This window comes from Aethalodelphis obliquidens, unplaced genomic scaffold (assembly GCF_003676395.1).
Source record: "Aethalodelphis obliquidens isolate GAN/ISIS:26980383/991018 unplaced genomic scaffold, ASM367639v1 scaffold4, whole genome shotgun sequence".
In the NCBI taxonomy this organism is placed as follows: Eukaryota; Metazoa; Chordata; class Mammalia; order Artiodactyla; family Delphinidae; genus Aethalodelphis; species Aethalodelphis obliquidens.
The window spans coordinates 78,963,514-78,989,443 of NW_020837948.1; the positions used below are offsets into that span (position 1 = coordinate 78,963,514).

At 36.3% G+C, this 25,930-nt stretch overlaps 1 protein-coding gene across 2 annotated transcripts in view; it reads right to left on the reverse strand.

Annotated features, from left to right (window-relative positions):
* Positions 1-25,930, reverse strand: part of PARP8 (poly(ADP-ribose) polymerase family member 8) — a 179,284-nt gene that overhangs the window by 74,692 nt on the left and 78,662 nt on the right. For both annotated transcript variants that reach the window (XM_027101141.1, XM_027101140.1), the window contains 3 exons: positions 8,520-8,557; positions 1,716-1,805; positions 1,077-1,147 (listed from right to left, as the gene is read on the reverse strand). In XM_027101141.1, coding sequence (XP_026956942.1) covers positions 1,077-1,147; positions 1,716-1,805; positions 8,520-8,557 — 199 coding nt within the window. The remainder of the gene's footprint in view (positions 1-1,076; positions 1,148-1,715; positions 1,806-8,519; positions 8,558-25,930) is intronic.

Here is a 25,930-nt window from a genome sequence, read left to right on the forward strand (position 1 = left end):
TAATATAAAACTCAAATTATGAAAATAAATACAAATCACATTACGAAGAGAACTTTGTAGAAATAATTTTAGATTTCAGATTTCAAAAGAATATTTCATTAAATATGCTTGAACTTGAAGTTTGAGTTTCTAATTAACTGAACCGTATCTGTTATGTGTCTAAAGTACAAACAACAAAAATTCATCTAAAGTAACTATTCCTATCCCTGACCCTTTTAAAATAATTAAGAGAAAGGTAGCTGCTTTTAGACACAGGAATCTATTAATTCAATGTTTTGTAATTATCCTTAAATTTCTAGATCAAATTTCAAATTACTAAGGCAAACAAAAAACCTAGAAAAGGGAATTTGGGTTTTATAAAATACAAACAGTTTTTGGTTTTAGCAGCAATAATGTTAAATCAGTGATTCTCAGTTTGGCTACTGAAGAGCACTATGAATGGTACAACACTGAGGGGAAGGCAGGGTTGCATTCAGTGCATAGTTTTAAAACCAAAGAATTGTCGGGTCCCACCACATTCATTTTGCTTGTTTAATGTCCCCGTATTTACTTACAGATTGAAGTAAATTTCTTGAAGGTGAGGAAAGGGGATAAGTTTGTTGTTGTTGTTTTAACACTGGCCAAAAATAATAAGACTATATCCAAGCTCTGTGCTCCTTTAGCTAGAAAGATCATCTTTTACAGATGAAATTTTAAGGGTCTGATCAAAACTATGTATACCACATACAGTTAATCTAAACATACAGTTTAGAATAACATACGGTTATTCTAAATATGTTACATAAGCGCTCTTCAATCAACTACATTATTTGATGAAAACACAGAGAACAAGTTAGGTTTTGTATACACTTTATTTAGATTTAAACCAGATGTTCTTTCTATTACTTGAAAGGTAGCTAATTTTAGGCCACCATCTTTCCCATACATAAGTCCCTAAGCCAGGAGCGTGTACTTCATTCACTATATGCAATTTTAACCTAAATAATGATGATATTAACTACAAATACACAGTAAATTTCAAATATATCTATACTGTTTGAAGAAATATAATAAAACATAGAATGTAATTTACATACCTCCCCATTTTCCTTCTGTAATTTGGATTTTATGGATAAGCAACAGTTAATGTCATTTGTCTTTCTTAATTCTGAAAGTTATAATTAAAGAATCATTTTAGTTTTCAGTATACTATTTACCAAATATTTATAAGTTTCAGTGTAAAAACACCCCATAGATGATTCTTTCTTTTGCAAGAGAAATTAAGGGATATTCTGAAATTATATTATGTTGGAGAATTATATTACATACAAACTATTCTGATTTTTCATTGCCCATAAAAATGTGCTCAAACTGAAGTGGCCACAGTACAAATTCCTTCAGTTCTCACTATGTATTTCATGGGATCTACATTGCCTTCAGTATGTTTTTTAAATATTCAGTTTGTCTGGCAGTATCATTATGAATGAAAATATTTTCACAAAAGCAAATATCTGCATAAGGCATTTAAATGGGACTTTTTAAAAGTACTAATTTATGCATTTTTAAAATTGTTGAAAAACAAATTAATGACTTTAAATAGAAAATCTGTATGGAAAACCAGATTTATAGATGCCAAAGATAAATACTATATGGGTTAAAAGAAACCAAAAAACAAAGCTACCTATAATCAAGAAAATATTAACCTGGAATTTAAGAAAATAGTGTATTCCTATTACCTGTTGCTATTCGATGAAAAATGACTGGAATTGGCTCTGTAGTAACTAATACATCTTCATCATTTTCTGAACTTGACACATATGTATTATCTGCAAAAGAAATATAGACAACTAAAGGCATAGTAACTTGAAAAAGTACAACCTTTATTAAAAAAAATTAAGGTATAGCCACATCGCTTCCAACACTCATAAGGCACACACTACTGTTCTGATTAATCTCAGAAAAAAAATGAAGTAAATTGCAGGTTTATGTGCGAATTAATTGTAAATAGCTTCTTTAAAGATGTTTGCATCTCCTAGACAAATACGGACTTTGGATAGAGACTATCCAAACACATCTCTAACATCCCATGCAGTAATGGATCATTTGGACGCAACTGGTTGCCTCAACTCATTGAAGCGCATCCTTCCCAATATCGGTATCAAGTATATGGTAATATGACACACGACTGTTATTTTTTTTGCTCATTGATGGTTACAGGGCATCTGTGACACAGCTATTCAACAAATATTTAACCAATTTTTAAATAATGGTCCTATAATACACTCATCAATGATGTATAAATATGTAAATATATATATATAAAAAATAAAAGTCTAAAATAGACCTAACTAACAACAGAAGCCTGTATCAATTTCTGCTAGGAGAAATGAGTTCAGATGACTTACCGAACACATGATAAGAGATCTTGAGCCCAGTTTTCATAATATTGTGTCAGTACAATGAGAACATGATTTTTAACTGATAGATAGCTAAGTCATTACTTTATTTCCAAAGAAACATCTGTACTGTTTTTAGACCTTGAGTAGTGACAGTGATATGTATTCACAACGTAGCCACAAAGACTCTCAAAGTCAAAGGCTTTAAGTTATTCAGGAATCTGAGAGGAGATGCGGGTGGATTAGACTTGAAAAAAAACAGGTTTGCCCCATTATTTTGATTTGTTCTAATTACAAATTTTGCCTTATTTGCTTTTCAAGTAGCATCTAGGAGGGTGTGAGGATTTTTGTGTTTATCAGGTGAGACCCCGGATTAAGAAACAGATTTAATATAACTTTTTAATTACTGTCTCATCATATTAGGTGAGCCTTTGACTGCTTATCTGGGGTCTCTTCTGTCAGTAAACTCATACCTTCAGGTGAGGATCAACAGCTGCTCTGTTAAAACAGAGTTTTTAAATTTCTTAGCCCTCATTCAGAGGGTTCAGTCCATTTTTAAACCTCTTAAACCCTCATTCAGAGCCTTACTGATTCATTGTGCATAGTTCGGTTTTCCCTATGTACAATGGATTCCTTGACGCAAACTTGAGAAGAAAAAGAGCAATGGAAGCAATGCTGACCACCAACTCGAAGGAAAGATCCAGAAAGATCTGGACAGTGGACTCCATATCATGGAATATCTCAGTGTCATGGAATGAGGAGGATTGTAGTAAAGCATCAAGAGGCAAATAAATTAGAACTTTCTGTTTAAGAAAACAGGGAAATGAATAACTCAATTTAAAGGACCAAATGGCTCACACAAAGTGTTGACACTGGAAGGCAGCGAGGTGTGATTCAAGACAATATAACTTAGTAAATAATTGTTGCATAACACCGAAAGACAGGATTAGGCATTCGACATATCATTTTCTAAGAGATTTTCTACCAGTCTGTAGTTTGATTAGTATTTAAGCATTAGAACACTTTTCATTTCTGCTTTTGGCTTAATTTACCCAAACCAAAATGTTTTCAGTTTGCATGACAGTATCCATTAAATAACCATTATGATACAACAGGCCAGATCACAGAGGTGTATTCAAGTCAAGAACAGAAATGTAAGAGCAGACAAAGCACTTCAAATCTAGACTCTGCTACCAATTAGCTGTTGATCCCTTTAACTCTAAGCCACTGTCTGCTTGGTTATTAAATGAAGAGGTTTGCTGATGATCTTTGAGGAGCGTCCCAGCTGTCTGAATTGATTCTATGTTTTCTTTTGTTGTTGTTTAACTAATTATTTCTAAATCTTCCTCAACCTATTCTGATATCTGTAATAATACATTGTCTTTGTTTAGACATAGGAAAGTAGGACGCAAAAAGGATAAAGAATGCATTTAAGGTAACAGAATGAGCCAGTGACAGAACAGGATGCTTTCAAACTCAAATTCCTTCACGGGAAGAGTCTCCCACTTGAGTCTAAGGCTGGCAATTTCTTTTTCCGAAAGCTTCCGGGGACAATTAGGTTCTTTAATGTGTATGTTTTGTAGAGAACCTGTAGATTCTTGTTAAAGGCTGTTAACAGTATGAATATTTTCTCTTCCCTTCCCTACCAGACTATGCAAGCATTACTGGAACTTCTGTGGACAAGGGAGAGGTGAGTAGAGAGCTACGGAAACGCATCTCTTAAATTACTGCTTTTATTCTATTTCTAATTTAAGCCAGCATTCCATTATTCATTACTATGTAACTTAATAGAAATAATTATAAGTAATAACTATACTGGTTTTATAATACAATCTGCATATTTCCCCTACATATGATATTCATGTCAACCACCAAGCCAATTATTATCCCTATTTTAAAGATGAGGAAACAAGGCTCAGAAAAATTAATTCACCCAAATTATTTAAGTAACTAAAGTAATTACACATAGCGTAGTAAGTGGTAAAACTGTCTGAATCCAAACATCAGTGCTTTGCTATGTTTTTTTATATCAGAATATTGTCACTCAACAATTGCAGTATCTTGTAAAACATGTAAGAGAAATGAGAGAATTCATACCCTCCAGTAGGTAAGCCTCCCAACTAAAGGTGGTAACTGATGAGAAAGAATTCTGCTGGTCACAGCAGAGTCAATTATCTGTGATTTGTAACATACTTACCTTTAAAAAACAGAAAATTGTCTACAGTAGAAACTCCACAGGTAAACTAGAAGGCTGCTTTATTTCTTCATTTTATTTGAATAGCCAATATATCTTTAGTATTTCATTTATATACGTTATTATATGTACCTAAAACTGAAGACCCTCTCAATTTTAATTTTCACAAAAACAAACTATGAAATGAGTTCCAATAGATGGCACAGGTAACTTAATAGATTAAAACTATAAAGTGGCAAATCTGCTAAGGAATAAATAGGATGGCATAATCGTGAATTTGGAGGATTATGCTAATACATGTTCATAGGGCAAAAAAAATTCCATACTGTATTTTCAAACTTAGATGATGAGATAAGCACTGAACCGTATTACCTAGAAAAAGTAGGAAAAAAATCCTAAGGAACATTAGCAGAAGGAATTAATAAAAGTACTATCAAGATTACTGCATTTAGAAATTAAAAGCAACATAAAAGAGAGCATTTGTTTGAAATAATTTTTAAAATAGACAAACTTTTTGGAAGAAAAAGCAAGGGGAGAAAAAGACAAGAATAAATATAAAATAACAGAAATGAGAAAGGAGAAATAACCACAGAGATGCAGAAGATTTTTAGACGTACAGACTGAATACTATTAAAAACACTTTTTGCTGAAAAATTTGGACATTCCTCCAACATAGTGGGCTTTCAAGAAGAACACATGTTAAAAAATGACTAAGAAATAGAAACAAAGAACAGATTCATCAATCATGGCAGAAATATATGACAACTGCTCTAGAACCATCCTTAAAAAGATACCAGGCTCAGGGCTTCCCTGGTGGCGCAGTGGTGGAGCATCTGCCTGCCGATGCAGGAGACAAGGGTTCGTGCCCCGGTCCGGGAAGATCCCACATGCCGCGGAGCAGCTAGGCCCGTGAGCCATGGCCGCTGAGCCTGTGCGTCCGGAGCCTGTGCTCCGCAACGGGAGAGGCCACAACAGTGAGAGGCCCGCGTACCGCAAAAAAAAAGAAAAAGAAAAAAGATGCAGGCTCAGATAGCTTTGCTAGCAAGTTCTATCAAATGCCAAAGAACAGTTTAATTCCGTCATCAATTTGAAGTATTTAATAACAGAGTACATGACAAAATACACGTAGTTCTTATAGAGCAGCCTTAAGATATCTGCTAATATATCTTGACACCTTCTATTCAAAGGAGAAAACATACACGATACCTCATTAGATGCCAAACAAGAATTCGATAAAGACTTAATACTCATTCTCAAAAAAAAAAAAAGCTTAGTAAATGAGAAAAGCAATGATACTTGCTCTTCTGAAAGCGACTAGAAGCAAGCTCACTAATTTTGAGAAAAGGAACAAAGCTGCCAATTTTCATATCTATTATTAAAAGTCATTCTGGAAGTTCTAGCCAGTAAAAGAGGAGAAAAAAATACAGGTATGAATACTGGAAAGGAAGAGCAAACATATCATTTTTATATAATATTATCTATATGAGAAATCAAGCGTATTAACTGAACTCCTAGTACAAATAACTATGGATTAAAATTTAATAATGGGGAAAATATTATCATAGCAATATTCACTTTGAAGAACGCTCCATAAAAATACTACTACTACTTCTTCCGCAGAAGTGAGAGGAATCAGAACTGAATTATAGACTTGGTTACCACCAAACTACACATCCTTGGGGAATAGTTAACTTCCCTCAGCACATTTCTTCAAGTATAAAATGTCATGATAGCACTTGTCCTGTCTATACACAAACTGGTATTTAGAATCCATTCAATCATGCATAAGAAAATACTTGGCATCAACCAATTCAAAATTCTCTCCCCAAATGCACTAATCTCTCTCTCCATCTCTGTGTTTTATTTACACTTCTTTTTTATAAATTAAATTATATTGCCAACTCACTATGAACTTGCTTCGTGATGTAAACTCAATTTTAAAAAGCACCAATGATAACCAATACTTTTTTATGTTTTAATTTCAATTTTTGTATACTGTAGTTCCAGTGGGGCTCCCTGATGGCGAGAGAAACCAGAGTAATACTTCTTGACCACAAGAGGGCGCTAAACATTTGGTTCACTTCTTGACCACAAGAGGGCGCTAAACATTTGGTTCACTTGGTTTATTAAAGGCATCTACCATATTTCTTGCGCTACAGAATAATTCACTTACTGTCTTCAGGGGGCTTTCATTTGCGGCATTATTTCTATCACCCTGACTTAAATGTCCTGCATCTCTCTTGGCTGACATCTCTAGGAGCTGCCTCAGATGAGAAGCATAATAATCATAATATTTACAATAAATAGTGGGGCTTTTATTTTCCTAATATATTTAAGCAAAATTCAGCATCAAAAACATACTATATCATAATAAGGGAGAGGGCTGATTGCAAAACCAGCTAAGAAATTTTTTTTCTTTATACATTTCATGTCTTGGTTCTTCCAATAATATCTGCCTAGAATACTTTTTATACTATTAAAAATAGGCATATTTTTAATAATGAATAACTCTCCTTGTAAAATTGCACAATAGTTTTATAGAATGCTATGCTTAAAACATATGGCGATCATAGCAAAACAACTGTAAGGGAACTTATGATATGTGAAAATTATTTTAAAATGTAACATTTGATCTTACAAAAAGGTTAAATGCATAATGCAAATTGCCACTGGAAATACTTTGCTTAAAGGCTAAAAAAATATTTTACAATATCCTCATACCACATTATTAACTAATTAGTTTTAAAAAAATACTCAAAGTATACGTAATCAAAGTTACTTATAGCAATCTACTCATTTTATACAGAAAATTATGATCCCAGTCATGCACAGTAAGTGAATAAAATGGCTAGATTTGAATAGGAATTGGAATTGTGATTTCAACTTATGACCCTGACAGATCAGAACAGTTAGTTTGGTAACCATCAGATTTTATTAAGTAAGAATGCTGGAGTAAAAAATATATATATGAAACATAGGCAGTTAAAATTTGCTAATCTTTGCCACAGAATATGATAAAAAATAGATTCTTGCATTATACTTTTTTTCTTTGGGGTAAACTAATCAAGTCATATTTGATCTACACTAAGTCTACAGTGCTCGTGCTCTTACTCAAGATAAAATTACAGACATCATGAGTGAGAAGAACACTAAAGATAAAGTCCAAATTATCATGACTTAAATATTGGCATACACATCCTGGGCTCTGGTGAGATTACAGTGAGTCTAGAGAGTAAGACTGAACATGGCCTAGAAGAAAGATACTGGTTTGATCAATAGAAGAATAGATCTGTAGTGACCTTATATTCAGTTTTCTATGGACAAATGTGTGTGGATCTAGTAATCTATTTCAGGACACATGGTGAGGACAGCTGTGCATATGCAAGAAGCCTAGTACAGTCTAGCAGTATGGTCCACGGGCTCTGGACTATTGGGTTCAAATTGCAGTTCTTCCTCTTACTAGTAGTGTCATCATTCATCTGTAAAATGAGGATATTATAGTAACAACCTCAGAGAGCTGTTGTGAGATGTGTTCAACTGTATATAAATTTAGAGAAATTAAGAAAGGCCTGTTATTTTCAAATATTACTATTATTTTTAGCTACTATTTTAGCTGTTACTCCTACCCATTATTTTTAGAGTATGAAAGCCAACAACTAAACCAGTTTAGAGAATCTTCATTTTAATTGTAATGAGGTAAATAAACAGGATGAAGCTATCATATTGACTCAAGGAAAGTAGTTTCACAGAAGAACTATTTTGATTCTGTACTGTGTCTCAGGGTGAGACATGTAACTCACAGGCAATCAACAGAATTCTTTTATATTGTCTTTCCCTGCCAACCCTTCACCCCTAGATATATTTATATACATTTTACATCTCCAGAAGAAAAAACTATTCAAAGAATCATGGCATGAATATTTGTAATAAAAAGAAAAAGAAAAACATACCTGGGTAATCTTCAGATACGTGTACTGAATAGGATACACTGTTAAAACAGGAAAAAAAAGAGAGAGAAAAAAGAAAGGCTCAAGTTACTGCTAAGGCAAACATGCTTTTACACAATGAAAACCAACCCCGTGTTACCCATTACTTTATATAGATAAAAGTATAGATACCAAAATGGATTAGAAAACGTCTTTGATATTTGACACAGGAAACTTACAGATTTTTAAGATATATGACACAGTAATATGTATCTTTTGTGATACTTTTTTTAGTAGAGCTAGGTCTTTTATCTCAGCAACGTCTAACATTCAGTAATTTATGATCATGTGCATTGTCTGCTCAGGTTTTATCAAATCATCTTTTCTTACCAAAAGAGAAGTATTTCTCCTGTTTAGTATGGCACTCAAGAATTTAAACATTTATAAATTTAAACATTTATTTTTAATATTGCTTCCTCACAACATGCTGTGCTTTTGAAACACTTCCTTTTCTTCAAAGAACTAACAAAATTATGACAGTGTAACTAATAGCTATTCATCAGCCGATCTTTCATCATTACTATATATAATAAACAAACTACCTCCTGTTCTCAGAAGGATTGAGTTGTTTCAAAAATCATTTTTAACAACTCCTTTTTCAGTTAACTCCACTGTCTCTATGTACCTATCTCATATGACATATGGGGATTTGTCATACTTTGTTGACTCTCCTCTCTGTGTCAAGTAGATTGCAAGTCTCCTGAGGTTACGGTCCATGTCTATTTGTATTTTCAGCACAATTACCTATGGTAAACACATAAGCATGACGCACAGCACATATTCAATATTAGCTTTTTGGATGGGTCAGTGGAGCTGCCACCTGTCACAGAGAAGTCAAACTTGAGTTCGAGTTCAGCCAAAATAACTGCCCGTTAAGACCAAAAAAATATCAATTCTCTTTGAAGAAACGTACAGAATACAGAGCCTATGTAACATATCATTCACAAAGTGAAAACAGTCCAAATTACTCGACGTGAACAAACAGGAACCTTGAACCAACATTCGAGAGAAAATTTAACCCAAGTGTTGGGATTAGCCCTCAATGATGTTAAAACAGTTAATAAGTATGGTTAAGGATGTAAAGGAAAATCCAATCTCAAGAAGAAACAAACAAACACAAAGACATCATCAGGGTCTTGTGGGACACTAGCAAAACAGCAAATATTTTTTATAATTAGAGTTTTAGAAGGTGAAAAGAAAGAGAATAATGCAGGGGAAAAAAAGCTGAAAATCTCCTAATTTGGGTGAACGACATAGATGTATAGATTGAAGAAGCTCAGAAAATCCCAAACGGGATAAGTGCAAAGAAAATTAATTCTAGGTACACATAGTCAAACTGCTGAAAACCAAATATAAAGAAAAAAAATTTAAAGAAGAGAAAAAAACGGCACATTACATACAGGGAAACAAGAATCAGTGTTAAGTTTTCATAAGAAACTATGGAGGACACAGGACAGTTGAACAGTAAAGAGCTGGGGCGGGAGGGGAACAGGGGGGTAAACAAACAACTATGAAACCAGAATTCTTTATCCAAGCTATATATCTGTCAAGAATGAAGGCAAATAAAGAAGCTTTCAGATACGAGGAAATTGTGGAAACATGTCCCAGCAGACCTAAAGTACAAGAAATCCCAAACAAAGGTAGGTCTTCAAGCTGAATGATATCAGAAATTCAAATACCCAGAAGGAATGAAGAGCACCAAAAATTGTAAACATAAAAGACTATTTTTCTCCTAATGTTTTTAAAATATACATAGCTGTTTAAAGTAAAAATTCTAACACTTCATAGTGTGATTTATAACATATGTAAATGTAGTACACATGACAGTTACAGCATAATGTCAGGGAGGTGTTAAACGGTCACATACAGTTTCAAGGTCCTTAATCTTATGGGAAATGGTATAATATTAACCCTAAATAATAACTCTAAGAAAACTTCGAATATATATTGTAATTCCTAAAGCAAGCACAAAATAAGATTAAAAACAATAATAAATTAAACGGAATTCTAAAAGCCTTTTGGAACCTTTAATCCAAAAGAAAGCAGGAACAGAGGAACAAAAAACAAGGGACAAATAGAAAATAAAATAATAAATGGTGCCTGAATCCTACCATAGCAAGAATTGCCTTAAATGCTAATGGACTAATAAACACATTGAATAAAAGGCAAAGGTGGACAGATGGATTAAAAAAAGCTAGATCCAACTCTATGCTGTCTTTAAGAGATCCACATGAAATAAAAAGACACAGGTAGTTTGAAAATTTTTAAATGGAAAAGATATACCATGCAAAGGTAAGCATAAGAAGACTGAAGTGTTTAACGAAGACCTCAAGACAAAGATACAAAGAGATCATTCATAATATAAACGGGTCAATTCATCAGGATGAAGGCACAATAATCATGAATGTGCATGTACCTAACAACACAGCTTCAAAAACCATGAGACAAAACCTGACAGAATTAAAGGGAATAACAGACAACTCCACAGTCATAGTATGAGAAACTGACAGAACCAACCCCCCCCCAAAAAAAAAACTCATTAAAGACACAGATGATCTAAACTAGATTTTCACTGAAAACTACAACCACAAAAGATATTCAAAAGAATATCTTTTTCTTTTCAGGTACACATGGATGCAATATTTACCAAGATAAATCATACACTGGTCTGTAAAACTAGTCTTAATAAATTTGAATGGATGGATGATCAGGGTTCAGTAGTTTATATCCTGGGTTTCCTGGCTCATCTTGTCCTATGACACTAAGTCGTAAGTCCTCAAGAAGCCACTGCCTTTTAGAATTTGTGACTGGGCTTTGTGACTGTGGCCACAGGCGATGCAACCCTCCCAGGCAAGCCCAAGTCTCCAGACTCCACCCGCCAAATCCCTGGCATGTTGCTTAGTCCTTGGAAAGAGATTAGGCAGAGACAAGAAAGACTAAATAAAGAAAAGAGTAGGAAAGAAAGATGGTTAGTAATGAGACCAAGTACTGATATACTGTTCTTTCATAAAGCATATTTAATTGCTCAATTAATTCAAGAAGCATTTCTTGGTAACCTGGTAGAAGCCAAACACTGTGTTAATGCCAAATAAGATTTAGGTAGGAAAAAAATCAGGAGATAACTGAACGATTAATTCAGAGGGAAGCAAAGAATATGAAACATAATGAATATGCTAGACAAAGGAACTTGAATATTTTAAAGCACAACAGTCCTTTCTTTCTTAATAATTATAGATTCACACGAAGTTACACGGACAGTGCAGAGAGGTCTCATGGATCTTCACCAAGTTTCCCCCACTGATTATATCTTCTCTTCCTACAGCACAACATCAAAAGCAGGAAATCAACATTAGTGTAAAATCTGGGTGCAGTTCTATCTACGTCATTTGTTCACATTTGCTTCGTGTGCCTATCACTCGGAGAGTGATACAGAAATCCAGATACAGAACTATCTGATCCAGATACAGAACTATCTGATCACTCGGAGAGTTCCCTCATGCTGCCGTCTTCAGGGTCAAGGCTGTCTCCCTTCAACCCAGCATTCCTAAACCCAGGCAGCCACTAATTAATTCTCCACCTCTGTCATTCTGTAATTTCAAGAGTATTATATAAGTGAAATCAGACTGTGAAGCATAATAGAACTTTAAGACAAAATAAGTGTCTTGAAAAAATTACTGTGATTGGAAACATTTAGGATAGACTGAAGAGGAGAGACATTGAATTAAGTAATAAAATAATGAGCAAATATCAGTGAGGAGGTGCCTACTGGAAAGGAGAAGGAAGAACAAATGGCAGATGTTGAACCCCAGCCAAGAGCCCAGCTTTGGGCCCTGAATCAAATGCCAAAACTTAGAAGATAAAATAACCAGGCCAGTGGAGCCTCAGACAAGCTGGGGGAAATATACACCATGATCCCGTGTGAATTTCTTTTCCCACAACTCATTCCCTTCTACAATGGAACTGTACTTACAGAAATGAAATCACTGATGATCAAGGCAACCCTTTATCTGGCAGTACTATGTGACAGAACCTGGGACCTTGCCAGAGATAATACTCAGTACTAAATTGGGTTAATTCTCAACAGCTTACCATCTCAACCAACAGCACTTGGTTTCATTTTTCATCCGAATCAATGTTTAAATCCAAAGTGAAGCCTTAATACATTCCCATGTCTAACGCCAATTAGGAAGACTGCTGTGATTAGGGCCAAACAAACAGGATCAAGTTCCGGCTTTGAGCTGGGTGGCATAAGAAAAGTCATTTTCTATACACTCAGCTTCCATCCCTTTTCATTAAAATGGGGGAATCCTGACCTACCTTACAAGCCTGCTGTGATGATTTAATGGCTTAACAGCTGTAAAGTCCCCAGGACAACGCCAGACACACAGCTGTAGGTGCCAAGTAATTTTAGTCAGCTTCCAGTACAAGCAACGAAAATTTACAGAAGTGAAATTTTACATGAATGAATGTTCTCTGGGGAACTCGATTTGCTCAAAATCACAATATATTACATTTTTCAGAGACCAAAGCTAACATGGATGATTTTATTTTATGATTGTATTATCCTCATGATATTAAGAGACATTCCCATGTTCATGATCACACCTAATTTTTCAAATACAAAATAGAAAACAAAAGCCCTACAAAATAATGCATCAGCCCCTGTGATATATAGCATCTCCTTGGTGTACACCAGAAGGAATATCACCAGAGCAGTAAAATCCAAATCAGTTTCACTAACAGAGTCCTTAGGGAAACAATCTAGTATCAATAGAAGCAGACATGCATGATTAAACAAGGACCTAAAAGGTAGGACCAAAAAGAGAGCAAAGGACCAAGCTTAAATAGATAGGAGAGTAAGGGTAGCATATGCTGTACATAATAAATAATAAAGCAGGCAAAAATACTGAGAAGTCAAAGTGAAAGAGGGTGAACATGAGAAGGACGAAAAATCTGGAGCAAACTCTAAAATTCTGATTAAAAAACAAAAATACCTTCAGATATTTGGAATTCGCTGAATTACAATTACATGGAGGTGCTTTGCCAGAGAAATTAAGGTCCGTCTATGTGTGTTTGGCGTATACTGTATACACCGCACAGTACTAGGTTCTTAATATCACAAGTTTAAAACTAGAATCTGTAAGTTATTTCATAACTTCAATAACTTTTTAGATAAAATGGTTGCTTCCACCTCTTATTCCTCTGAAAGCATCTATCCCAGTTAAAGATACCTCCCGATAGCCAAGAGCCTCTGGAGAAGTTCCTGGGAGAGCCCTTAGATGTTCAGTATCTGCCTAATCTTGTGTTTGTTTATATATTTTTTTAAAATCATGCATAAGGTCATTAAAATCATTCATAAGGTCATTCTTGTAGCAATTCACCATCTGCTCCACTACCATCCTCTTCCTTTTGAAATGTCTGCAGAGAGCTGAAAGTAGATAGAGTTTAGATCTAGTTCTCAAGCTCGCAGATCTAAGGAAATTCTTTAAGAACAGGAAGGAGCTAAAGGAAGATGGCAGTTTTAACACAACAGAGAAGGGAACTCAGACTTGAAAGAGTTTTAGACCAAGAACACCTGTCAGTGGTACTGAATTCAATATCTGTATTCTACAAGTGGGCCCCCAAATGCTGTGACTTTCTGCCATCTCTAACTCAAAACTCCCAGATCCTGAACTCATACTTCACCCAGGGGCTTTGACAGAGCAAGAAAAAAACAGTATTTTATTGAGTAATACCTTTTACCTTATCCTCTAAAATCTAAAGCAATTTCTTCGATAAACCAAATCTTTTCCTATCTTTTCTCTCCCAGTTAGATCACTTTTAGAATTTACATGAGAGAAAGCAAAATGCAGAAACTAACACAAAATTGCAGGTAATGGCAAGCAGTCCTCCACCCTCCTTGCATCCAGAAGGAAGGAAATGTCTGTCTTTTTATCTAAGACTAATATCATCTCGATTTATAGATCCCATAAACCCACACTCCATTTGGTACCTTTTTCTATTAATTTAATCTAACAATGCCACCATTTGAAATTAATCAAAAATGTGCTATTATGCAAATGAGAAAAGATTTGTCCACAAAGATATTAATGGTAGCACTATTTAAAATGAAAAAGTACCCCCCAAAACCAAGAGTGCCAATAATAGGATTATACAAACTATTATATACACACAATGTGATGCTAGGCAACTGTGAAAAAGTAATGGTGTAAAATAATATGTAATGAAAGAGATAACTGGGCTTCTCTGCTGGCGCAGTGGTTAAGAATCCTCCTGCCAATGCAGGGGACACGGGTTCGAGCTCTGGTCCAGGAAGATCCCACATGCCTCGGAGCAACTAAGTCCGTGTGCCACAACTACTGAGCCTGCACTCTAGAGCCTGCGAGCCACAACTACTGAGCCCACGTGCCACAACTACTGAAGCCCGCGCACCTAGCGCTTGTGCTCCGCAACAAGGGAATCCACCGCAAGGAGAAGCCTGTGCACCACAACGAAGAGTAGCCCCCGCTCGCTGCAACTAGAGAAAGCCCACGGGCAGCAACAAAGACCCAACACAGCCAAAAATAAATAAATAAATAAAATAAATTTATATAAAAAAAAGAAAGAGGTAAGTGTTTCTAATACAATAAGGTACATACAAAAATGTAGACTGCTGTAACATTTTCATTTAAAATGTGTAAATGCATATCTACTACAAACATATACAGATAGAAACATGGCTTGAAAAATAATGACAAACTTCAACAGTTGCTATCTTTTGGTTATTGGATGAAAGGGAACTCTATTCTTTGTTTATATCTGTATTGTTTCAATCCTTATAATAAATGTGAACTGTGTAAAAAGTAAAAAAGCTAGTAATGTTTAAGCTCTCCCTTTACCTTGTAGCCTTTTTTATCACCATACTTTTCTTCTGAAAGTTAAGTTTTTACAAAGAATAATCTCACCTGTTCTCACTAGCCACGCACTTTACATGCACATTACAATCCGGCTTCCACGCCTAGTACTATTACTCACGCAAAATTCTGCTTCTTCAGGTCACCACTGATCTTTTTTATTTTTCTAGTTCCTTTCTTACACAAGTTCTCAGATGCATTTAATAAAAACGAAGACGTCATGAAACCCTCCTTCCTTGGTTCCTGAACTCCCCCTCTCCCAGGGTCCCGCTTGCTTTTGATGTCTTCTTAATCTCTTTCAATATTTCACGTTTCATGTTGTTTTCATATTTCCATGCTTTCCAGCCATGCTGACTGCTCTATTTTTTCACATGAGTAATCTCAACTATATCCATAAGTGTCTCCAACCAGCTATAAGCAGAAGACTCAAAAATTCCCTATCTCTAAATCAAGCAGGCAGCTTCTTCTTTTTCCTCACATTTCCCATAGGATATTCTGAAAGCATATTAAACCCAACACATACAAAACAAAACTCATAGCCTTCTTTACGTTAATTTTCAACTCAGCAAATTAAATACCAAGAAACTTGGTAAAAATAAGAGCAGCGGCTGCTCTTAGGAGCTAGGGATCAACTTACCACTTGACCACTCAGGGCACAAGCCCCTTGGCCACTTTCTGGAGCAGGGAAATTCTGATATAGTAGATCTGAAGTGGAACCTGGGAGTGTGCATCTCTAAAAAGCACCCCAAGCGATACCGATGAAGGTAAGCTCTGGATCTTGTTTTCAAAAACATATAAATACTGATCCTGTGGAATAAAAGTCTAACTCTTTAGCGTGTCTCCCAAGGCTCTTCACGATCTGACCTTTAAGCACCTGACCAGCCAAAACCCTGATAAATACCCACAGACCTTAACTTCCAACCATTTCAGGTTCTACCATTCCCGAAACAGGTCAGCTTTTTCACACAAAGGAACATGGTGGTGTCAGACTGTTGGGCTTTGAAGCTGGCTCTGCCATTATTAACTGTGCGACTGAGGGCTAGATAACTAACTGTTCTCTGCCTCAGTTTCCTCATCTGTAGTACCTATCTTTTGGGGTTATTGTTAGGAGTAAACAAGTGAATACAGGTAAAGCACTGAGAAGAAAAAAACTGACACCAAAGTAGTCAATAAACATTAGCTGCTTCATTAATAGTATTATTAATTGACTATTACTTCTGCACGTAGACTTACTTTCCTAGAACACACGCCCCTCCACCCTCAAGATTCAGTTTGAAGAACAACTTCCCATGAAACTTCAATAACCCAGGTAGACTTGGGTTTTCTTTCCTTCATGTCCCACTTCACCTTGACCTTAACTGTCCTTAGACTGAAGGTACAGACCAAACATTTTCATCTTCAAATTCCCAGGGCTCTGACAGAGTAACTTATCAATAAAATAATTTCTGAATAAATGAACAGATCATATCTTTTTCCTAAATTGCCTGAAGATATACCATGACAGTCCTGGACAGAATACCTACCAAGTAGTAGGCAAGTGCTCAAATATTTGATAAAAATCAGCAAATGCAGGTACCCAGCAGTTCTCCCTGTGGGTACACACCACTGTTCACGTGAGTGTCAGGCCCTTTCATCACATTCTCTTCACAGGCTTTTTGTGATATACAGAAGTAGAAGTGGTTCTGAACACCCAGGTCATGTGTGTTCTCTGTCTTTTTCATTTTCAAATCAACATAATGAGGATGATACTTGAATTTCTACCAGACCTGATAGCATGAGCTGAAATTCAACGACACAATATAGAGGAAGATCTCTGAGATGCTCTAAAAAATGGAAGCACCAGTTATTTTCACAAAAACTAGACATGTTAGCATTTCAAACTGATCAGTAGTTTAATTAATTTACTTGTAGGAGAGCAGTACACATGGAAGTCTTTATTTAATCTACTCCTATCCTCAAAGTATAGAAGAAAGAATGTCAGTCCTCCTGGACAGAAGAGGCAGTGGTATGCAAAATGTTTGAGCAGGAATTTGTTGCAACATCATATATTCCATGCAAGGAATAAGCATGATTTACTCAAGGCCTCCAGTGAAAAGCCTGCGAATATATCTGCCTCCCTTCCTCTGTTTCTCTCAACATGAAGACAAGAGCAGGAAGCTCTCACTCCAGAACAGAAGGCTCATCTTTCCCACCAAGGAAATAAATTGTTTTTTTGTTCTTTTCTTGCGGTATGCAGGCCTCTCACTGTTGTGGCCTCTCCCGTTGCGGGGCACAGGCTCCGGACGCGCAGGCTCAGCAGCCATGGCTCACGGGCCCAGCTGCTCCGCGGCATGTGGGATCCTCCCAGACTGGGGCACGAACCCGTGTCCCCTGCATCGGCAGGCAGACTCAACCACTGCGCCACCAGAAGCCCGGAAATAAATTGTTGATACAAGGCAATTTATACCACCCCTGACAAAGGTAAAGGGTGAAGACGCTTGCCCAATAAATACTGTTTCTCAATAATATACGTGTTCCCATTTTCAAAGCTTATTTTGATAATTTTTAAAATTATACTTGCAGCGCGTGAAGTAATGGAATCAAAAGCCATGGTGTTCTTTTGTTTGATTTTAGGGAAGTGGCTGAGTCAGCAACTTTCTATGCTTAAATGTTACACTATAGGTCGAATGTTTAGACTTCTAAGTAAACCATCTTCTCAACAAGGATGAACTCTAAAAACCTCAGCCCAACTTTAATTAGTAACCTAGATGCATGCTTTATTTATGGTATTAATATACCATATGGTATGAGCAAAATCATTCTTTTATACTGACTTAGTCGAATGCAAAAGCCAACAGTATATTTAAACAAAGTTCTGCTTCTCTCTCTTTCTTTAATCATAACCAGAAATAAGAGGAGGTCACAAGCGCAACTCCAACAGGACATGAATAGTGGACAACATGCCAGGTCACCTCCATTAAGTTAATTATATATAAATATTACCTGAAACCTACATTAAATTTATAGATATATAAATATGTATAATATATATGTAATTTCCATATTTCTTCCCTCTAAGTTTAATGTCTGGAGTTTTCTGCACAGTTTGCAACAATAACTAATTCAGTACTCTTTTGGTAAATATTCCCTAAAATGCAGAGGCCTTTGCCTTCACCATTTTACATCTAAGTTCAAGTTATAAGTGGTTATAAAAAGTCTAAAGCTACTACAAATGATTTGCACAGCATGTCAAGGCTGAAATGCCGGATATGATGGAATAATTCTGTAACTGAAGTAAGGGCTTTGTAGAGGCAAGAAAACATGTATTAAGAAAACATTATAAATATTCAGAGACATAACTGCAATAAATACTAAGATATTATCTCACCAACTTTCTCCAAGAGTTAAGGTACAATTTCTTGTGGAATACGAAGCACAATTCTTAATACTACCCGAAGACCCTGCAGAATCCAGCCTATCTCCTCGTCTCACCCTCTTGCTTCACTCTCTATGCTCAGACAAAAAGCACGTTTTCAGTTCTTCGCCATGCCTTGTTCCCACTGCCTGGAATTCTCTCCCCCTCCTCCTTTTTTTTTTTTTTTAATGATATATTGTATTTATTTATTTTTTTAAAATTAATTAATTAATTTTTGGGGCTGTGTTGGGTCTTTGTTTCTGTGAGAGGGCTTTCTATAGTTGTGGAAAGCGGGGGCCACTCTTCATCACAGTGTGTGGAGCTCTCACTGTCGCAGCCTCTCTTATTGTGGAGCACAGGCTCCAGACGCGCGGGCTCAGTAATTGTGGCTCACAGGCCCAGTTGCTCTGCGGCATGTGGGATCCTCCCAGACCAGGGCTCGAACCCATGTCCCCTGCATTGGCAGGCAGACAGACTCTCAACCATTGCGCCACCAAGGAAGCCCGCTCCTTTTTGTCTTGTGAATTCATTCTCATCCTTCAGATCTCAACTCAAATGTCACCTCCCAGGAAAAAGGTTTCTGATCAACCTTCCCAGACTTGGACAGATCTTATTACAGAGCGGTCACACAGTTTGTAATTTTAAACTTAACTGCGTGACATTAACATTTGCTTCTCCCACGAAATCTGTGAGGTTAGAAGGCACCTATATTCTTCACCACAGTATGCCAGCACCTACCATGTACTCAGCACATCGTAGGAACATTGTCATTATTTGCAGAATGAATGTTTATTTAAAATGTATACATCCTTTGACCTTCCAACTTGGAATAACCTTCTTCACAAAATTACTTAGCAAATATGATTTAGTCTACAACCTGAAGAGTGCAGAAGAAAGAGCACAGACTTTAAAATACGCCTTTATGAACCACGTGAACCTGAGAACATTAAATTGGCTAACTTTCTCCTGCTTATTTGTTAGGTGAGATAACATCTACTTCCTCATCTTGTAGAGAGTATTACATAGAGATTGTCATGTGGAAGAAAGCAGCTTGTGGAATGGGAGACAACGATCAATGAAAATGATTTCTCAACTTTCTCCCCTCCCCAAATATTCAAGCATGAGAAGATGTAAAATAATTCTGTAACACACATCCACAAGGCCTCTTCACTCTCCATTCCCCTCCTTCTCCTCCCTGCTGCAGGAAGAAGCCCTTGAATTTGGGGGAGGAGAATCCCTTCTCTCAGGTGGAGACATAAGCCAATCAGAATTGCCAAACCCTCTCTAAAGTAGGAAAGAGAAGTCACCTAGCCTATACCTAGGCATCAGTAGTTGGTTCAGAGTAATTCGCTCAGAGTCAAGCTTGGAACTTCTATTTAATGGTTTTGGGAAATGACACTTGCTCCTCCTGTATGCGGATGAGGAAGTATACAGCCACAGTTTCTGCTGGTAGCCTTCTAACACCCATGGTGAGCAGAGAAAGGTGGAACTTAGAAAATTTCAGACACAGAGACAGAGGCAGAGCCCTGACCAAAATAAACCTACATCTCTTTATCAATGAAGTTTTCATGGCAGGAACAAATAACTTTGCTTTTACAGTTTAAGTCAGCATAAAATATTTTTGTTTCTTAGAACCAAAATCATCCTAATTTGGACACGGACCTATTAAACTGCTTGAGTTATTTTAACGTAAACATCTACAATCTATTTAAATTAAAAAGGGCTTCCCTGGTGGCGCAGCGCTTGAGAGTCCGCCTGCCGATGCAGGGGACACGGGTTCATGCCCCGGTCCAGGAGGATCCCACATGCCGCGGAGCGGCTGGGCCCGTGAGCCATGGCCACTGAGCCTGCGCGTCCGGAGCCTGTGCTCCGAAACGGGAGAGGCCACAGCAGTGAGAGGCCCACGTACCGCAAAAAAAAAAAAAAAAAAAAACTAATAGACAACAAACAATAAATGCTGGAGAGGGTGTGGAGAAAAGGGAACCCTCTTGCACTGTTGGTGAGAATGTAATTGATACAGCCACTATGGAGAACAGTATAGAAGTTCCTTAAAAAACTAAAAATAGAACTACCATATGACCTAGCAATTCCACTACTGGGCATATACCCTGAGAAAACCATAATTCAAAAAGAGACATGTACCACAGTGTTCATTGCAGCTCTATTTACAATAGCCAGGTCATGGAAGCAACCTAAGTGTCCACAGATGAATGGATAAAGAAGATGTGGCACATATATACAATGGAATATTACTCAGCCATAAAAAGAAATGGAATTGAGTTATTTGTAGTGAGGTGGATGGACCTAGAGTCTGTCATACAGAGTGAAGTAAGGCAGAAAGAGAAAAACAAATACCGTATGCTAACACATATATATGGAATCTAAAAAACAAATGGTTCTGAAGAACCTAGGGGCAGGACAGGAATAAAGACGCAGACGTAGAGAATCGACTTGAGGACACGGGGAGGGAGAAGGGTAAGCTGGGACGAAGTGAGAGAGTGGCATGGACTTATATACACGACCAAATGTAAAACAGATAGCTAGTGGGAAGCAGCCACATAGCACAGGGAGATCAGCTTGGTGCTTTGTGACCACCTAGAGGGGTGGGATAGGGAGAGTGGGAGGGAGACGCAAGAGGGAGGGGATATGGGGATATATGTATATGTATAGCTGATTCATTTTGTTATAAAGCAGAAACTAATGCACCATTGTAAAGCAATTATACTCCAATAAAGATGTTAAAAAAACAAACAAACAAAAAATTAATAGACATTTACCCATGGTTTAATTTCATAATTTTTGCCTAATTATTTGAAAGTAGAAAATACACTAGTGATTTGGGGTTTTAAGTACTGTTCATAACTATTATAGAACTTATGACCTGAAAGCAATTGTGATACATTAGATATTATAAAATAAAAGTTGCAAGTTATTTATTATTTTTCTATTTGTCAAAGATGAGGTCATTTTCTTTAGGGTATAACATTTTCTTCCTTGTGGTGAAATGATTTTTGTTAGTCCTTCATGGGCATTCGATTTACCATTTTATTTCAATACTGTATGTATGTAAAATTGGATTTGGAAAGCTGTAGTCCTATCTGCTGATTTTCTTGGTTCTTTCTGGACTACAGCCTTTTGGGAGATCAGCAATGAAACAGGAGACTTTCAGACTGTAGAATAGTATTTCCTAGTGCTTAGTAAAATCAATTAGCCTTTCACTCTTCATTAAGCTTTTGAAAACTGATTTGTTCTCACAAGATTAATGTGGAAAGTATAATTATTTGAAAACAAGGGTAATGTACTTAAATCTGACATATTTTGACCACAGAGTTAATTGATTACTAGATATTCAATTAGCAAATGCAATTCATTCTTAAGCCAGTGAATATGTAACTAAAAGACAGCCTCAAAGTAACAAATATTTAACACAAAGAGAGCCATGTGGATGGTTTAACCAAGGGAAGGTGGCAGTTTAATGGTATGCTAACACATATATATGGAATCTAAAAAAAAAAAAAAAAAGTGGTTCTGAAGAACCTAGGGGCAGGACAGGAATAAAGACGGAGACATAGAGAATGTACTTGAGGACATGGGGAGGGGGAAGGGTAAGCTGGGACGAAGTGAGAGAGTGGCATGGACATATATACACTACCAAATGTAAAACAGATAGCTAGTGGGAAGCAGCTGCATAGCACAGGGATATCAGCTCGGTGCTTTCTGACCAGCTAGAGGGGTGGGATAGGGAGGGTGGGAGGGAGACACAAAAGGGAGGAGATATGGGGATATATGTATATGTATAGGTGATTCACTTTGTTATAAAGCAGAAACTAACACACCATTGTAAAGCAATTATACTCCAAAAAAGATGTTAAAAAAAAAAGAATTACATATAATTGAGTTAACTGATCAGCTATTTGTTGAGATATTGTTCCTGTTTTAATATTCTATTTTCTAACAGACAGGTGAGGAAGACTTTCATCTTTTTCTTTATTTTTGAGCTGCAACTAACTTCAATTTTGTAGACACTGCTTTTATAAACTAAAATGAAACGTTTAGAAAGAGCATCTAATTCTCACTGATCCCTCCAGAATTCAGAAACTCCTAATGAGACTCCTTATGTTTTATGGCCCTATAGTTATTTTCACAGGTTCAGTAAGAATCTGCCCTCTCTTTTTTTACCAGTGTATTATTGGACAAAGCAATTGTGTAACCAAAACTATCCCTAGAATATATTTCAAAATGATTTTCATTTAATCAGAAATGACAAGCAACTACTGGGAAACAAGAATTGACTTTTATGTGCAACTAATGCCTACAAATCTCTGCCAGGAAAACTGTCGGGCTGGTAGGTTCCCAGAGTTACAGCAGGTGAGAAAGGTTGCTTTCTGGCAGGACTCAACCAAACAGCTATTCATCCAATTACATAGGTACTCAAGGTGAAATCTGTTGTAGAGGGTGTCTTGGTTTTGTTTTCCTAGCCTCAGAGAAGCCAATAATAGAGGCTTTTAAAACTCCAATCTAAGATTCCTAATGAAAAATTCTGGAGAGAAGTTAAATTCTATCCCCTCAATAGGTCATGATTCTAGATTTGCAAACTCAAGGAGGCCTCTATAGCCGATTAACACTCTTGCTGAAGATTTTTGTGATGAAGAATTACCTTTGGAAATTACTTATGATCACAGGAGGAAGACTACAAGGAAAAACTGTCAAAAACATGAAAATGGGCAAAAAGGATTCTGAGGGTTTTCCATTGGAACAATGGGCCACTGCAAATGAGTATCCGATTCTAAAGGGATTTCTGATCACCTCAGCTATTTTTATACTATATAAGGATAAAAGCTAAGTTGTAAAAACACCGATCATAATGCAAATGATTTCTGTTCATGGCATTACAAATGAGTTTTTTCTGATAAAGAATGTGTATCTCAGGAAGTTAAATATCTGTATTCCAATTCTCATTTGAATCATGCAAACATAAATAAAGAAGCTTTGGAATTTATAAATGAATGCTTCCTTATTTCAGATTAATTTAGGTGCTAAAATGATAAAGTCAACTTCATAAATACTGTACACTTTGCCTAAAATACTTTTGGGTTGTTGAAAAGTTAGAAGTAACTAAAAAGTTCACAAATAGGGAATGGTTAAATAAATAATGGTGCATCTATGACAAGGATGGTGCAGGCAATAAAAGGATGTAAAACTGTCATCTAATGATGCTGTGACTCCATTTTTGTTAAAAATTCCAATTTTTATATATACTTATTAAAATATCGATTTATAGTTGTATAGGGCATTTTGGTGGGGAAGAAGGATGTAAGGTGTCCTTTTTGGGAGAAGGTTTCCTGAATCATTGTTGTTATTGCTGATGATGTCTGCTTTTCTCTTCTTCCTACCTTTTCTGGAATAAACTTTATAATAGTAATCAAGTATATTTATAGGGAAAAACTACTAGAATTAATTTAAAAATTATATTTCACAAATCAAATACTTGTGAGATATATTCATTAATAAAATGGGGCAAACTCCTCTATATCTCCTGGTTAGATCCTACGCATCCTTTAGGAGTTAGTTTACATTTTTACTTTCTCAGGTCCTCCCTCTCGGGTTCCACCCTGCTCTGTCCAACCTGACCCAGACCGGATTGTCCCTTTAATAAACACTTTCATAGGGCCCTATCCTAACGCCTCCTAAAACTTTCACGGCTATAATTTGGGTGAAAATCAGATCAATGCTTCTTTCTGACACTAGATCTCATGTATCTTATTTTACTAGATGTCTATGTAGCTCATTCACTGTTGTGTCCCAGAAGCTCAGTATTATGCATATTGTATCCTAAGAGGCACTCAAAATATACGTATAGCTCTCTTCCCATGTACACTGAATGACTCTTAAAATATGGTAGAATAAGTATTCTATGTCTTATCAAAGATAAACAACCTAAATCCAATTAAACTAAGTCTGTTAATAAGTCTAATTTTAGGAGAGATGAACAACGCCGTCTTTCACTCATGCAACAGATTGTTTATTTACATATGAAATATTTTAAGGGATATAATTTGGCCTATAATGTGTCTGCATGAAACAAATCATTGTGACGGCCTTTTATTGTACTGTATAATGTCCTGAATGAGACAAGACAGGAGTCACATTGCCTGTGTTTATATATTATGTGCAGAGGGTTCAAGTACATGCATCTATAATTCAACATGCTCAAAATCATGAAAACATTACACCTGATATTTGCAATATTGATTATAAAATCTGAACAAACAGCAAAAGGCACTTGAAGGTCTTGAAATTTCAGTATCTGCAAGCCATGCAAATATGTTTAAATAAATTACAGAAACTATTCTGTTCGGCCAGCTCCCCAGGAGCCATACAAATGTACACTGGAATCCTAGTATAGCACTACCAAATGAGAGAAGCAACCATCAATCTCACGTATAAAAATGTTCTTCCAATCACTACAAACCCTTCTGCTCATGGTGGATCTCTATTATAGTAATAGTAATGATATTGAGACTCTAGAATATAGTTTGTCTAATACGTGGTTCTGCATACCTAACCTTCTTAGGGTTTGAATTTAGGGTGGGCAAAAAGACCCCAATCTCTTAACTTCCCTTTCTAGGCAATGCATCATTACAGAATAAATTCGTGTCTTGGCATCCTTGACTTTGGCACTGTGAGTTCACTGAAGAACATGGGAAAACTCCAGCACCCATGGAAAGTCACTTCTCTATTTATAAAAACTGATAAACCTCTTAACCCCAGATAAGTCAATGAAGAAATTTCTCAGGGCAAAGAATGCAGAGAAAAGCAAAGCAGAGAGGGAGAGAGAATAAGAGAAAGCGCATTAACTGTCTTTGTTCAGTCAATTTGAGATAGAAAATGTGCACTAGCCATCCTGGGGACATTTGCGATTTGGTTGGGAAATATATAGCCCTAAGGACATGAAATAGGAAAGGAGAATCAATGTTACATAACAGTAAATACATTAGTGACAAATTGACTTGTTTGAAATGATTGTGATTATTTCTGCAAACAGTTCACCTATATGCCTTCCTCTGTTATCATGTAGAACTGACTAT